A 16,306-nucleotide genomic window follows, 5' to 3' on the forward strand; every position below is an offset into this window, starting at 1 on the left:
TATAGAATAGGGCAGTGTTTTTCAACCACTGTGCCGCGGCACACTAGTGTGCCGTGAGATATTGTCTGGTGTGCCGTGGGAAATTACGCAACTTCACCTAATTGGTCCAAAAAATATATTTTTTTGCAAATCAATAATTATAATAATGTGCCGTCTAGTGCAGTGTTTTTGGGTATGTAAAAAGTTAATGTAAGGCTTAAACCAAAAATGAACAAAAGGCAAGTCCCGCTAGGAAAAGGCACTGAAGCATAGGGATGGCTATGCAAAACAAAAGTAAAACTGAACTTGCTACAAAGTTAACAAAAACAGAATGCTGGACGACAGCAAAAACTTACAGTGTGTGGAGCGGAGATGGCGTCCACAAAGTACATCCGTACATGACATGACAATCAACAGTGTTGTTTGATGACTCCTCTTCATTGGTCTGTTGGTTCGCATGTTTATTGTGAATGTCTTGACCCAAAATATAGGCACCCTGCCTTCTTCAGAATTTCCATCCATCCATCCATTTTCTACCGCTTGTCCCTTACGGGGTCGCTCGGGGAAATATTACAGTCTTATATGCGAGTCAATACCGCAATCCCCCTATCCCTACTTGAGGAAACGCAGTAATTTAAAGCAAACTAACAATTAAATATCGGTGCGTCAAAATAGGAAACAGGTCTGTCATCCAGACTACTGCCATTGTCTTCCAACAGCTGTGCAATTTGCACACATCTCCATGCTCGTCTCCATTCAAACGCTTAGCTTTTCTTCGCCCTGTCCGCTCAATCTGCTTCTCTGACCGCATCCTTCCTCTCCCAATTACTACTCAGTAACGGTCATCCTTTTTTTTTTTCTCCTTGCTGTTCTCTCGCCGTTTTCCTAAAGGGTCGAAACTGAGAGAAAACACCCAAGCGTGAAATTGACCAGAGAGGAGCGCCTGAACGCATCGCTTGTCATTTCATTTTCAGGATGAAACAAAAGGCATTAATAGTTAAAAAAAACTCTAAAACACTACGACCAACATGGCCTCCATCTCCTTGAAATAATTCTCAAATGGAGTCGCAAAAAAACATGGCGTTAACAGCCGTGGCTGTAGGCAACCTCCCAAATGTATTTTTTTCATTTTAACTCTACAAGATAGAAGTAGATGCATTTGAGGTATCATGAGTTTTTAGCATCCAGCATGCACTTTAAAAGATTGGTGTGAACCTCCAAAGCAGGGGTCCGCAAACTACGGCCCGTGGGCCGGATTTGGCCCGCCAGCATCCAAAATCCGGCCCGCGAAAAGTGCCAAGTTTTAAAAAGAAAAAACGATCGTTATTATTATTTTTGAATTGTTATTTTTAAAAATCTGTCCTTTCTAATTAATTTTATACCGCTAGTTACTCTTGATGTCTCCTAGCCGTTCAGGCAAATCATATTGTGTAAAAATGACTCTTTCAGTCAATTAGTGCGCAAGATATATATATATATATATATATATATATATATATATATATATATATATATATATATATATATATATATATATATATATATACACTACCGTTCAAAAGTTTGGGGTCACCCAAACAATTTTGTGGAATAGCCTTCATTTCTAAGAACAAGAATAGACTGTCGAGTTTCAGATGAAAGTTCTCTTTTTCTGGCCATTTTGAGCGTTTAATTGACCCCACAAATGTGATGCTCCAGAAACTCAATCTGCTCAAAGGAAGGTCAGTTTTGTAGCTTCTGTAACGAGCTAAACTGTTTTCAGATGTGTGAACATGATTGCACAAGGGTTTTCTAATCAGCAACTAGCCTTCTGAGCCAATGAGCAAACACATTGCACCATTAGAACACTGGAGTGATAGTTGCTGGAAATGGGCTTCTATACACCTATGCAGATATTGCACCAAAAACCAGACATTTGCAGCTAGAATAGTCATTTACCACATTAGCAATGTATAGAGTGTATTTCTTTAAAGTTAAGACTAGTTTAAAGTTATCTTCATTGAAAAGTACAGTGCTTTTCCTTCAAAAATAAGGACATTTCAATGTGACCCCAAACTTTTGAACGGTAGTGTATATATATATATATATATATATATATATATATATATATATATATATATATATATATATATATATATATATATATATATATGTATGTATGTATGTATGTATGTATGTATGTAAGTATGTATGTATGCATATATATATATATATATATATATATATATATATAGCCCGGCCCTCGGCCAAATTGTTTGGTGTTCGGGTCTGTGGGACCCGTTTTCATTTTTTATTAAAAGAAAAATTATACAATTAATTACTTTTTCAACCTGAGACTCACTGACTTTGGCTCATTTTCTGTGAAGAACATATATCAGAATACATATTTAATGACGACACACCATACACCCCCCCCTACACATTTCTATTACATATAAGATGTGTCCGGGTCCACTGGACCCGGGGCTAATAGAAATGTGGAAATTGATGTCCCCCCCCCCACACACACACACACACACAGCAGGCCTAGACAGGAGGAGGACAGAGTGTAGGTACACAGAACATCAGAGGGTCAAATGTGCGAGAAAATGAGAGCAGACAGTGTTGAAAAAACAATGTTGCAACCTTGTGTGGGAACCGCAGGTGCAGAAACAAAAAAGAATAATCCCTGTGGGATGCAGAAACTGGCAGAGAAATTTTCCGTGCAACGTTCATATTGTTGTTACTCAGCCAGTGTTTGTGGGTCTGATGGACCCGTTGCATTTTGTGGCTTTTAATGCCTCACAATCAAACACTTTTATGTTAAAATACTAAACAGATGTTTATTGGGATAAGGTAAACATCTGTTTAGTATTTTAACATAAAAGTGTTTAATTGTGAGGCATTAAAAGCCACAAAATGCAACGAGAGAGAGAGAGAGACCAAGAGACACTTGCTGAAAAGCACAAACAAAAAAAGACTTATTTAAAAATAAAACAGTGTCTAAACCCTGAAACGGAGCTGTCATGTCGGTGCTTGGTGGTCCGAGGAACCTGGAGGGCAGAAACCTCCACAATTTGGCACCCAACATGGCCGGACCCCTCGAGGAGATGGAAGCTGGTCTTGGCAGACCCCGCTTCGCTGCAGGCCCGCAGGCCACGCCCCCCTCCACAAGTATATTTTTACTTTTACGTATAGGCCCACTTCAAAGTAAACAACGACAATTGCTATGGATTTGCCAATATATTTTGTCAAGTTACAGTAATCATTCATCACATATGCTAAAAAAGTCGGGCAAAATGCCCCAAACATGTGATTTCTTATGGTAAAATAGGGGTTTTTACAAATGTGTTTTGTATTTATCACTGTTCTGGGTAACTCACTCCAATAGTGTCTTATCATTTGAAGTCTGTGGGAATGAGATGAAAATAAAACTGCATTTTTACAAATGCTTGCTAATATTTTGATGAATGGGGATATGTTTTGACCGAAGCAAATCATCTAGGGCAGGGGTCACCAACGCGGTGCCCGCGGGCACCAGGTAGCCCGTAAGGACCAGATGAGTAGCCCGCTGGCCTGTTCTAAAAATAGCTCAAATAGCAGCACTTACCAGTGAGCTGCCTCTATTTTTTTAAATTTTATTTATTTACTAGCAAGCTGGTCTCGCTTTGCCCGACATTTTTACTTCTAAGAGAGACAAAACTCAAATAGAATTTGAAAATCCAAGAAAATATTTTAAAGACTTGGTCTTCACTTGTTTAAATAAATTCATTACTTTTTTTACTTTGCTTCTCATAACTTTCAGAAAGACAATTTTAGAGAAAAAATACAACCTTAAAAATGATTTTAGGATTTTTAAACACATATACCTTTTTACCTTTTAAATTCCTTCCTCTTCTTTCCTGACAATTTAAATCAATGTTCAAGTTAAAAAAATGTTTTTTTATTGTAAAGAATAATAAATACATTTTAATTTAATTCTTCATTTTAGCTTCTGTTTTTTCGACGAAGAATATTTGTGAAATATTTCTTCAAACTTATTATGATTAAAATTAAAAAAAAAAATTCTGGCAAATCTAGAAAATCTGTAGAATCACATTTAAATCTTATTTCAAAGTCTTTTGAATTTCTTTTAACATTTTTGTTCTGGAAAATCTAGAAGAAATAATGATTAGTCTTTGTTAGAAATATAGCTTGGTCCAATTTGTTATGTATTCTGAAAAAGTGTAGATTGGATTTTAACCTTTTTAAAACATGTCATCAAAATTCTAAAATTAATCTTAATCAGGAAAAATTACTAATGATGTTCCATAAAACAATTTTTTTTTAATTTAAAAAAAAAAGATTTGAATTAGCTAGTTTTTCTCTTTTTTTCAGTTGAATTTTGAATTTTAAAGAGTCGAAATTGATGATAAACTATGTTTCAAAATTAATTGTAATTTTTTTCGTGTTTTCTCCTCTTTTAAACCGTTCAATTAAGTGTAAATATCATTAATTATTAATAACAACATAGAGTTAAAGGTAAATTGAGCAAATTGGCTATTTCTGGCAATTTATTTAAGTGTGTATCAAACTGGTAGCCCTTCGCATTAATCAGCACCCAAGAAGTAGCTCTTGGTTTCAAAAAGGTTGGTGACCCCTGATCTAGGGATTAAGAACATTGAATTTGGTGTTTGGAAAAGTGTGTATATCTTGAACCAGATATTGAAAAAAGACGCACAGTTAGTAAAATTGTATGTAAGCAAATGGGAAAAACTGTAAGAACCACTGGCCTATGCCATTAACATGTGATCCCTGAGTAGTTGTGGTCCTAAACAACCACATGCAACAGGCGGGCCCTGCTAATCAAGAACACCACAGTCCTCCTTTTAAATTGGGATTCTATCCTCACCATCTTTGGCGGCTTAGGGGGGGCTAGGTGGGTGGCGCCCGAGAGGTAGTAATTATGCCTCTAATGACCTCGGAAGAGTAAACACATTAAAGATAATGCATGAAAATTTATGGAAATCCTTAATTCACTCAGCAAGCTGAGAGGCACTTGGTAATGGCGGCATATTGTAAAGGGAGGGGTGAACAACGGGGCGCAAAAGGTGAATTTATCTAAATTAAATGAAAATACTCAAGTGGAGGTAAAAAAAAAAAAAAAAAAAAAGTGACGAGATGGAGAGAAATAAATGATGTTCATTCCGAAGCTGACTCGGGGAGGGAGGACACTGGCGGGCATAACGGATGCTTCGGAATTCTGATTAGTCCAATGAGAGATGAACATCTTCCGAGTGCCACCAGGAAAGAAACACCGGAAAAAAACAACAAAAAAACCCCACATTATCGCAATGATAGATAAACAGAGAGCGGGTGTGTGTTCTTGTCTTTCTATGTTCATGTGTCCTCTCATCTACACTGTGAGGACACTTGCTATGGTGGGGACATTTTTGGCTTGTCCACACTACGGTGAGCTGCCACACCATTGGTCTGCGTGCGACAGGAACTTGCAAAAACACATTTATGGTGTCTCATTGTTTTTATATGGTATCTTCTCCGTCTCCATCACTCAAATAAGCTCACATACACGTATAGGCAGGCGCACACACACATAAGTGCACACACAGTGATAGATGTCAACTTGAAACAGGAAATTACAATCCACCGACTGGATTGGGGAAAGCTGGATGTGTTGCTTCGTATCTACAAACCCCGTTTCCATATGAGTTGGGAAATGGTGTGAGATGTAAATATACTCGGAATACAATGATTTGCAAATCATTTTCAACCCATATTCAGTTGAATATGCCACAAAGACAACATATTCGATGTTCAAACTGATAAACATTTTATTTTTTTTTGCAAATAATCATTAACTTTAGAATTTGATGCCAGCAACACGTGACAAAGAAGTTGGGAAAGGTGGCAATAAATACTGATAAAGTTGAGGAATGCTCATCAAACACTTATTTGGAACATCCCACAGGTGAACAGGCAAATTGGGAACAGGTGGGTGCCATGATTGGGAATAAAAGTAGATTCCATGAAATGCTCAGTCATTCACAAACAAGGATGGGGCGAGGGTCACCACTTTGTCAACAAATGCGTGAGCAAATTGTTGAACAGTTTAAGAAAAACCTTTCTCAACCAGGTATTGCAAGGAATTTAGGGATTTCACCATCTACGCTCCGTAATATCATCAAAGGGTTCAGAGAATCTGGAGAAATCACTGCACGTAAGCAGCTAAGCCCGTGACCTTCCATCCCTCAGGCTGTACTGCATCAACAAGCGACATCAGTGTGTAAAGGATATCACCACATGGGCTCAGGAACACTTCAGAAACCCACTGTCAGTAACTACAGTTGGTCGCTACATCTGTAAGTGCAAGTTAAAACTCTCCTATGTAAAGCGAAAACCGTTTATCAACAACACCCAGAAACGCCGTCGACTTCGCTGGGCCTGAGCTCATCTAAGATGGACTGATACACCGTGGAAAAGTGTTCTGTGGTCTGACAAGTCCACATTTCAAATTGTTTTTGGAAACTGTGGACGTCACCGGACCAAAAAGGAAAAGAACCATCCGGATTGTTATAGGCGCAAAGTGTAAAAACCACCATCTGTGATGGTATGGGGGTGTATTAGTGCCCAAGTAACTTACACATCTGTGAAGGCGCCATTAATGCTGAAAGGTACATACAGGTTTTGGAGCAACATATGTTGCCATCCAAAAATGGTTGCTACACCACAGTAGATACATTATGTGGTTGCTTTAAAACCTCCAAAGGCTTAGTGGCCACATGCGTGGACAGCACCTTTTAGCTCTTATTTCCAAAATTGTGTACACTACTGAATTTGGGGTCTTATTGCCGCTTATGTGGACACTAATACTGCCATCTGGTGGTGTCAGAAGAGTATAACATACAATGGAATTTGGGGGAAAAAAAGTGTAAAAATAAGAATTAGCATGTCACTAAACATGAAGTACACGTTTGTTACTGTGGAGGGGGGCGTGGCCTGCGGACCTGCAGCAAAGCGACAGGTGATTAGATAAGCACGCCCAGGTGGGCCATCTACGCACCTGTCGCTGATCTCGAAGCCGGTCCTGGCACACCCCGCTTCGCTGCAGGTCCGCAGGCCACGCCCCCCTCCACAGTTACTTATGGACTAAGTCAGGGGTCGGCAACCCGCGGCTCTAGAGCCGCATGCGGCTCTTTAGCGCCGCCCTAGTGGCTCTCTGGAGATTTTTCAAAAATGTATGAAGAATGGAAAAAGATGAGGGGAAAAAAATCTATTTTTTTGTTTTAGTATGGTTTCTGTAGGAGGACAAACATGACACAAACCTCCCTAATTGTTATAAATCACACTGTTTATATTAAATATGCTTCACTGATTCGAGTATTTGGCGAGCGCCGTTTTGTCCTACTAATTTTGGCGGTCCTTGAACTCACCGTAGAGTTTGTTTACATGCAGAACTTTCTCCGACTTTCTAGGACGTGTTTTATGCCACTTCTTTTTCTGTCTCATTTTGTCCACCACACTTTTAACGTTGTGCCTGAATGCACAAAGGTGAGTTTTGTTGATGTTATTGACTTGTGTGGAGTGCTAATCAGACATATTTGGTCACTGCATGACTGCAAGCTAATCGATGCTAACATGCTATTTAGGCTAGCGATATGTACAATAATATTGCATCATTATGCCTCATTTGTAGCTATATTTGAGGTCATTTAGTTTCCTTTAAGTCCTCTTAATTCAATTTATATCTCATGACACATGTAATATGGCTTTTAATTTTTTGCGGCTCCAGACAGATTTGTTTTTGTATTTTTGGTCCAATATGGCTCTTTCAACATTTTGGGTTGCCGACCCCTGGACTAAGTACATCATATCAAAAGATGATTATTAGTTTTTATTCTAATTAGGGTCCAATAAGCCCAAATAGCAAAGAGAAATAAAACAAGCATGTAAACAAACAGCTTGGGCCTTAAGAGGTTCAATTAAAATACCCCTGCTTCATTATGAAATGATCAAAAAGTGTGAAAAGGCCTTGAGGATACTCACTGTATGGAGTTTTCTATACGTGTGATGGTCAGGAAGGCTGCCAAATTGGCCGTGTAGGAGGAGATGACGATGAGAGCGAACATCCACCAAACGCCCATCATCATTCTTGTTGCCAGGGTGGTGTAGGGCACCTCTCCGCCTAGATGCAAACACACACAATTGAACACACGCATGTGCAACACAAATACATTATTGCAAGAAAACGAAGAACGAATTCCACGGAGGCATGGCAGGAAGAAGAAAGTGCACAGAATACAAGTTGTGCTCATTTAGAAAGGCAGTTTGGTGATCAAATATTTATACTCGGAGGTACAAAGCTCTCTGCGCGCAGTCTGAGTCACAGCTTCAAAGTTTAACCCTTTGGCAAATTGCAAAATGGCTTTAATGCTGTGCTACCGTCATGATATGTTTTCATTTTAATGACGGTATACTGGATCCTTCTAGGCCCGGACAATTATGGCTTCTCGGGGTAATTAGAATGTAATAATCTAAAAAGAAACAAATAATGCGCAGCGCAACTTGCATGCAAAATTCAGATTGTGTAACGCTGAAACAGATGAGGAGCGAATGAGTGAAAAAAAAGAGCATGTTGACTAGAAGTTTGGGACCTCACCATGATTCCTACTTTTTATTTGACACAGCGTGACGCATTTTCCATACGTAATATTGGCTGCATTTCTGATAGTTGTTTGTGTGCCATGTTGTTCCAGACCACAGCAAACATTACTCATTTTTTGCAGGGATTGTAATAAATCCTTTAGAACAGTCGTGTCGAACTGGTTTCCATCGAGGGCCACGTCGCAGTTATGGTTGCCCTCAGAGGGCCACTTTTAACAGTGAATAATATACAGTATGGATATAAATGTGTACCGTATTTTTCGGACTATAAGTCACAGTTTTTTTCATAGTTTGGCCGGGGGTGCGACTTATACTCAGGAGCGACTTATGTGTGAAATTATTAACACATTACCGTAAAATATCAAATAATATTATTTAGCTCATTCACGTAAGAGACTAGACATATAAGATTTCATCGGGTTTAGCGATTAGGAATGACAGATTTTTTGGTAAACGTATAGCATGTTTTTTATAGTTATTTGAATGACTCTTACCATAATATGTTACGTTAACATACCAGGCACGTTCTCAGTTGGTTATTTATGCGTCATATATCGTACACTTATTCAGCCGTTGTTCACTATCCTTTATTTATTTTAAATTGCCTTTCAAATGTCTATTCTTGGTGTTTTATCAAATACATTTCCCCCAAAAATGCGACTTATACTCCAGTGCGACTTATATGTTTTTTTCCTTCTTTATTATGCATTTTCGGCCGGTGCGACTTATACTCCGGAGCGACCTATAGTCCGAAAAATACGGTATATATAAAACGTGTATAATTGTCTGTCTTTTTTTAATGTAAAACCAAATATTTAGATTGCACTGTATAAAACTGGCAGCTGAGTCACCACAATTTTACCGTAATATTTGCAGGGTTATTTTTTGTTTTTTTTAACATCATATAAAATTAAAATAATACATGGAATTAAATTAAATGGAATGGAAAAACGGTACCACTGTTAACAGTGAATAATATACAGTATGAATATAAATGTGTATGTATACAACATGTGTATAATGGTCTGTCTTTTTTTACATAAAACCAAACCTTTAGATTGTACTGTATAAAACTGGCAGCTCAGTCGCCACAATTTTACCGTATCATTTGCATGTTTTTTTTGTTTTTTTTACAGCATATCAATTTAAAAAATACCTTGGCGTCTTGAGTGAGGGAAGAGTGGATTGTGAGATCTGAAAGCCACTACTACCGACCACGCAGTCTGATAGTTTATACATCAATGATGAAATTTCGACATTGCAACACATGCCATAACCTCCCTGCTTGGCACTCACCAACAAAGGGTTGGAGTTGGGGGTTAAATCACCAAACTGATTCCCGGGCGCGGCGCCGCTGCTGCCCACTGCTCCCCAAGGGGATGGGTCAAATGCAGAGGACAAATTTCACCACATCTAGTGTGTGTGTGACAATCATTGGTACTTTAATCTTAATACAGCCGGGTTAACTTATGAAGTGCAATTTCCCGCGAAACTTCCGGTTGAAAACGTCTATGTATGATGACGTATGTGCGTGACGTCAATGGTTGAAACGGAATTTTTCTGACACCATAGTATCCAATACAAAAAGCTCTGTTTTCATGGCAAAATTCCACAGTATTCTGGACATCTGTGTTGGTGAATCTTTTGCAATTTGTTTAATGAACAATGAAGACTGCAAAGAAGAAAGCTGTAGGTGGGATCGGTGTATTTGCGGCTGGCTGCAGCAACACAACCAGGAGGACTTTGAATTGGATAGCAGACGCGCTATCCGACGCTAGCCGCCGACCGCATCGATGATCAGGGGGAAGTCCTTCGTCGCTCCGTCGATCGCTGGAATGCAGGTGAGCACGGGTGTTGATGAGCAGATGAGGGCTGGCTGGCGTAGGTGGATAGCTAATGTTTTTAGCATAGCTCTGTGAGGTCCCGTAGCTAAGTAAGCTTCAATGGCGTCGTTAGCAACAGCATTGTTAAGCTTCGCCAGACTGGAAAGCATTAACCGTGTAGTTACATGTCCATGGTTTAATAGTATTGTTGATTTTCTGTCTATACTTCCAGTCAGGGGTTTATTTTTTTTGTTTCTATCTGCAGTTAAGCACGATGCTATCACGTTAGCTCCGTAGCTAAAGTGCTTCGCCGATGTATTGTCGTGGAGATAAAAGTCATTGTGAATGTCCATTTCACGTTCTCGACTCTCATTTTCAAGAGGATATAGTATCCGAGGTGGTTTAAAATACAAATCCGTGATCCACAATAGAAAAAGGAGAAAGTGTGGTATCCAATGAACCCTTGTACCTAAGTTACGGTCAGAGCGAAAAAAGATACGTCCTGCACTGCACTCTAGTCCTTCACTCTCACGTACCTCACCCACGAATCTTTCATCCTCGCTCAAATTAATGGGGTAATCGTCGCTTTCTCTGACCAAATATGTCTGATTAGCACTCCACACAAGTCAATAACATCAACAAAGCTCACCTTTGTGCATTCACGCACAGCATAAAATGTTTGGTGGACAAAATGAGACAAAGAATGAGTGGCATAAAACATGTCTTTCTCTGGCATCATTGAAGAAAGTTGTACACGTAAACAAACTACGGTGAGTTCAAGGACCGCCAAAATTAGTAGGACAAAACGGCGCTCGCCAAATACTCTCATCAGAGAATCATGTTTAATATAATATAAACAGTGGGATTTCTAACAATTAGGGAGGTTTGTGTCAGAAACCCTATTAAAACAAAAATATAGTTTTTCCCCCATCTTCTTCTATTTTCATACATTTTTTAAAAAGCTCCAGGGAGCCACTAGGGCGGCGCTAAAGAGCCCCCGGGCTAGAGAAAAAGAAGGAACTTATCGAGCGCAAAGCTCTTCGGGTAAAACTTTACCATATATGGCGATATCTGCTGACTCCACCAACTGGAAAGAAAAATTGGGCAAATTTCAAACGGCTCGTTTGGAGGAAGTATGATGGAAGGCACTATTTTTTATAAATATCTCCGTCATGCTTCTAATGTTATGATTCCCAAATACAGAAAATGGAGGGATGGATGGACAAAAACAGACACCAGTGGGTAAGAAAAGTTGGTTTTGTGTGATAGGACCAGTGTTGGGACTAACGCGTTACAAAGTAACGCGTTACTGTAACGCCATTAGTTTCGGCGGTAACTAGTAGTCTGTTTCTATCTGCAGTTAAGCACGATGCTATCACGTTAGCTCCGTAGCTAAAGTGCTTCGCCGATGTATTGTCGTGGAGATAAAAGTCACTGTGAATGTCCATTTCGCGTTCTCGACTCTCATTTTCAAGAGGATATAGTATCTGAGGTGGTTTAAAATACAAATCCGTGATCCACAATAGAAAAAGGAGAAAGTATGGAATCCAATGAGCCCTTGTACCTAAGTTACGGTCAGAGCGAAAAAAGATACGTCCTGCACTGCACTCTAGTCCTTCACTCTCACGTACCTCACCCACGAATCTTTCATCCTCGCTCAAATTAATGGGGTAATCGTCGCTTTCTCGGTCCGAATCGCTCTCGCTGCTGGTGTAAACAATGGGGAAATATGAGGAGCCTTTCAACCTGCGACGTCACGCTACTTCCGGTACAGGCAAGGCTTTTTTTTTATCAGCGACCAAAAGTTGCGAACTTTATCGTCGATGTTCTCTACTAAATCCTTTCAGCAAAAATATGGCAATATCGCGAAATGATCAAGTATGACACATAGAATGGATCTGCTATCCCCGTTTAAATTTAAAAAAATAATTTCAGTAGGCCTTTAAGTAATGCGGACGCTGTATCGATCCAATTCACCATTGGGGAAAATCAGGCCGGATTCATAAGACTGTATGTCTGTCATGCGCGACGTCATGCGGTGTAACATAGAAGCTTCCAGCACACGAGACACGCAGATGGGGTGTTTGAAGCGTCTGTAAAGCACTTCTTCCCCGTATCTCAGTGCCCTCAGGCTCCTGCTAAAACTTGATGTCAACAGCAAAACGCATTGTCGGGACTCAGGAGGAGATACCACTCCATGTGAGGATGATAACACATTTCAATCAAATCAAATGTACGGTAGCAATGAAGCCTTGAAGGGGAATTGGCGAGAGGACGGGGTAGAAAAAAAAAAGCAACAATGTGTTGAAGAAAGGAACGAGGGAGTAGATAAAGAGAGTGGGTGGATGTCACATGTGTTATTAAGACGCTGCCGGTTTTCTTTTTTTTGGAGCTTCCGTCAAACTGTTCCCACCAAGTTGGCGGCAAATAGTTTATGACAAATACAAATTTAAGGGGAACTTAATTGTCTCGTCTATTCACTGATAGATTAATTGATTAGACTGTAGGGTTGTACGGTATACCGGTATTAGTATAGTACCGCGATACTAATGAATCATATTCGGTACTATACTGCCTTTGAAAAGTACCGGTCTGTCAACATGTAAACAAATGCAATTGGTAATAATAACCAGTACAGTAGCGTATCTAGTCGATACTACTATGATTATGTCAATATTTTTTGGCATCACAACATCTTCTTTCGTTTAAAAAAAAATTTATATTATGTTTATAAACTCAGGAAATATGTCCCTGGACACATGAGGACTTTGAATATGACCAATGTGTGATCCTGTAAGGACTTGGTATAGTAGGATTGATACCCAAATTTGTGGTATTATCCAAAACTAATGTAAAGTATCAAACAACAGACAAATAAGTGATTATTACATTTTAACAGAAGTGTAGATAGAACATGTTAAAAGAGAAAGTCAGAAGATATTAACAGTAAATGAACAAGTAGATTAATAATCCATTTTTAGAGCATATCCCTCATAATTTTGACAAAATAATAGAATGAGAAATGACACAATATGTTACTGCATACGTCAACAGACTAATTAGGAGCCTTTGTTTGCTTACTTACTAAAAAAAGACAATTTGTCTAGTACGTATGTTCACTATTTTATTTAAGAACTTAATTGCAATAAGAAACATATGTTTAATGTACCATAAGATTTTTTTGTTAAAAAAAAACAATAAAGCAATTTTTTGTGGTCCCCTGTATTTAGAAAAGTACCGAAAAGTATCAAAATAATTTGCCGTTTAAATCCCAACTTAAAACTCATTTATACACTGCGAAAGATAATTGCTGAAAAGCACTAGAAGACTTTGCACATTGCTGACAATAAAACATTGTTGTAACCCTGGAAGAGCCTGGCATGTCAGTGATTGGTGGTCCGAAGAACCCGGAAGCGCAAGTCTTCCACAAAATTAAACACACAGAGGACATGCGTAAAGGAAATTAAACGAGCTCAACTATACCTACAGGTGAGGCCTAATAATGCAATACGTACATAAAGCTAGCCTAAATAGTATGTTAGCATCGATTAGCATGCAGTCATGCACTGACCAAATATGTCTGATTAGCACTCCACACAAGTCAATAACATCAACAAAGCTCACCTTTGTGCATTCACGCACAGCATAAAACGTTTGGTGGACAAAATGAGACAAAGAATGAGTGGCATAAAACATGTCTTTCTCTGGCATCATTGAAGAAAGTTGTACACGTAAACAAACTACGGTGAGTTCAAGGACCGCCAAAATTAGTAGGACAAAACGGCGCTCGCCAAATACTCTCATCAGAGAATCATGTTTAATATAATATAAACAGTGGGATTTCTAACAATTAGGGAGGTTTGTGTCAGAAACCCTATTAAAACAAAAATATAGTTTTTCCCCCATCTTCTTCTATTTTCATACATTTTTTAAAAAGCTCCAGGGAGCCACTAGGGCGGCGCTAAAGAGCCCCCGGGCTAGAGAAAAAGAAGGAACTTATCGAGCGCAAAGCTCTTCGGGTAAAACTTTACCAAATATGGCGATATCTGCTGACTCCACCAACTGGAAAGAAAAATTGGGCAAATTTCAAACGGCTCGTTTGGAGGAAGTATGATGGAAGGCACTATTTTTTATAAATATCTCCGTCATGCTTCTAATGTTATGATTCCCAAATACAGAAAATGGAGGGATGGATGGACAAAAACAGACACCAGTGGGTAAGAAAAGTTGGTTTTGTGTGATAGGACCAGTGTTGGGACTAACGCGTTACAAAGTAACGCGTTACTGTAACGCCATTAGTTTCGGCGGTAACTAGTAGTCTAAAGTGTTATTTTTTATATTCAGTAACTCAGTTACCGTTACTACATGATGCGTTATTGCGTTATTTTACCTTATTTTTTTAGTAGTATTGGCTATAAACAGAAGATCTGAGTGTGTTTTATTGAAGAGTTGCAGTGTCGTCCTTCTGAATCTCTTGTGTCACAAGAGGCGCGCTCTGTGTGTGTCTGGGTGTGGGTGTGAGGAGAGAAGGAGGGAGGGGAGGGCGGGGGCGTGTCTGTGTTTATTAACAAGACATCATGGCAGAGCCGCAGTCGAGTTTCTTAACATGGAGATATTCTCACTACTTTTCTTTTGTCGAGCACAAAGAAAATAACATTTTAGTTAAATGTAAGTTGTGTCTTGGATCAATGATCCCATCTACTGCCCAAAACAGCAATTCAAATTTGCTGAAACAGCTACAAAAGCAACATGCTTCGACGAAGCTAGTAAAGAGAGACACACTTCACCTAAGGATTTTAACGGAGGGACTGCTAGCCAGGACAACATCGATAGAGCCATTGCAGCGTATGTGCTAGAAGACATGCAGGCTATTTCTACAGTGGAGTCACCCGCTTTCAGGCAGCTAATTAGCATGATACCGGCGTCAAACAGCAAATGGCACGGAAAGATTTTCAAAGTTCCTGGACACAGTGGACAGTGAGCACATAAACATGGAAAGCAAGCTAAAGAAGGCACTCCAAACTCTGCCTCTGCTCATTATTCAGCACCGAAGGTACACACACTCTTGTCAATTATCTTATATACTGTTTCATTCTAGACTTCTAGAGTGTTTGATTATCACATCACTCTAAATGTATAGACTATAAAGTTCATAAACATAAAGAGGGATCCTAGTGTGCAAGGCCAATATTTGGTGTTCTGGGCTTCACTGAAGGCATGATTTTATTTCACAATTCCTTGAGAGAAAAAAATGCCTTGTTGGGCTTTGTGTATGTCATGTGTGCCTACTGCCTTCCTTGGTTTACAGCTATGTTGTTATTATGCTGTTTGTTACTTATGTATGTTATGTTGCAGCTATTTAAAATAGTTGTGTCAATTTGTCCTGGCCTGAAATAAATTGGCCCTTTGAAACATGTTTTTGTCTTTGTGTGTTGTATGTAGACCACATTGCTTAGCAGAGTTCAGTGATGCAAATGCATGTCAAGTTGATCAACAGATTGTATTATTCTCCAGTGCAATAACAGTACTGAAATGAAGGCTAGAAAGGCATTAATGGGAGCTTTAAAAAAAAAAAAAAGAAGTAACTAAATAGATAATTTTCACAGTAACACATTACTTTTTGGTGTAAGTAACTGAGTTACTTTTTGAAATAAAGTAACTAGTAACTGTAACTAGTTACAGTAATCAACCCAACACTGGATAGGACATATTGCAGTATCACTCCTTGTATGCGTTGATGCTTCAGTATCGTTTGACCCATCATTAGCTGTAAGAACGGAACCAACAAAACCAGAGGTTGGATCATTGTACTGTTAAAGCTTGCCTGTAAGATTGTAGAGCCACAGGTTCAAGACCCACATTTA

The 16,306-nt window shown here is 39.0% G+C and overlaps 1 protein-coding gene across 2 annotated transcripts in view; it reads right to left on the reverse strand.

Annotated features, from left to right (window-relative positions):
• Positions 1 to 16,306, reverse strand: part of grid2 (glutamate receptor, ionotropic, delta 2) — a 1,088,972-nt gene that overhangs the window by 203,111 nt on the left and 869,555 nt on the right. For both annotated transcript variants that reach the window (XM_062025903.1, XM_062025902.1), the window contains one exon: positions 8,002 to 8,140. In XM_062025903.1, coding sequence (XP_061881887.1) covers positions 8,002 to 8,140 — 139 coding nt within the window. The remainder of the gene's footprint in view (positions 1 to 8,001; positions 8,141 to 16,306) is intronic.

The sequence above is a fragment of the Entelurus aequoreus genome, linkage group LG17 (assembly GCF_033978785.1).
Source record: "Entelurus aequoreus isolate RoL-2023_Sb linkage group LG17, RoL_Eaeq_v1.1, whole genome shotgun sequence".
Classification (NCBI taxonomy): domain Eukaryota; kingdom Metazoa; phylum Chordata; class Actinopteri; order Syngnathiformes; family Syngnathidae; genus Entelurus; species Entelurus aequoreus.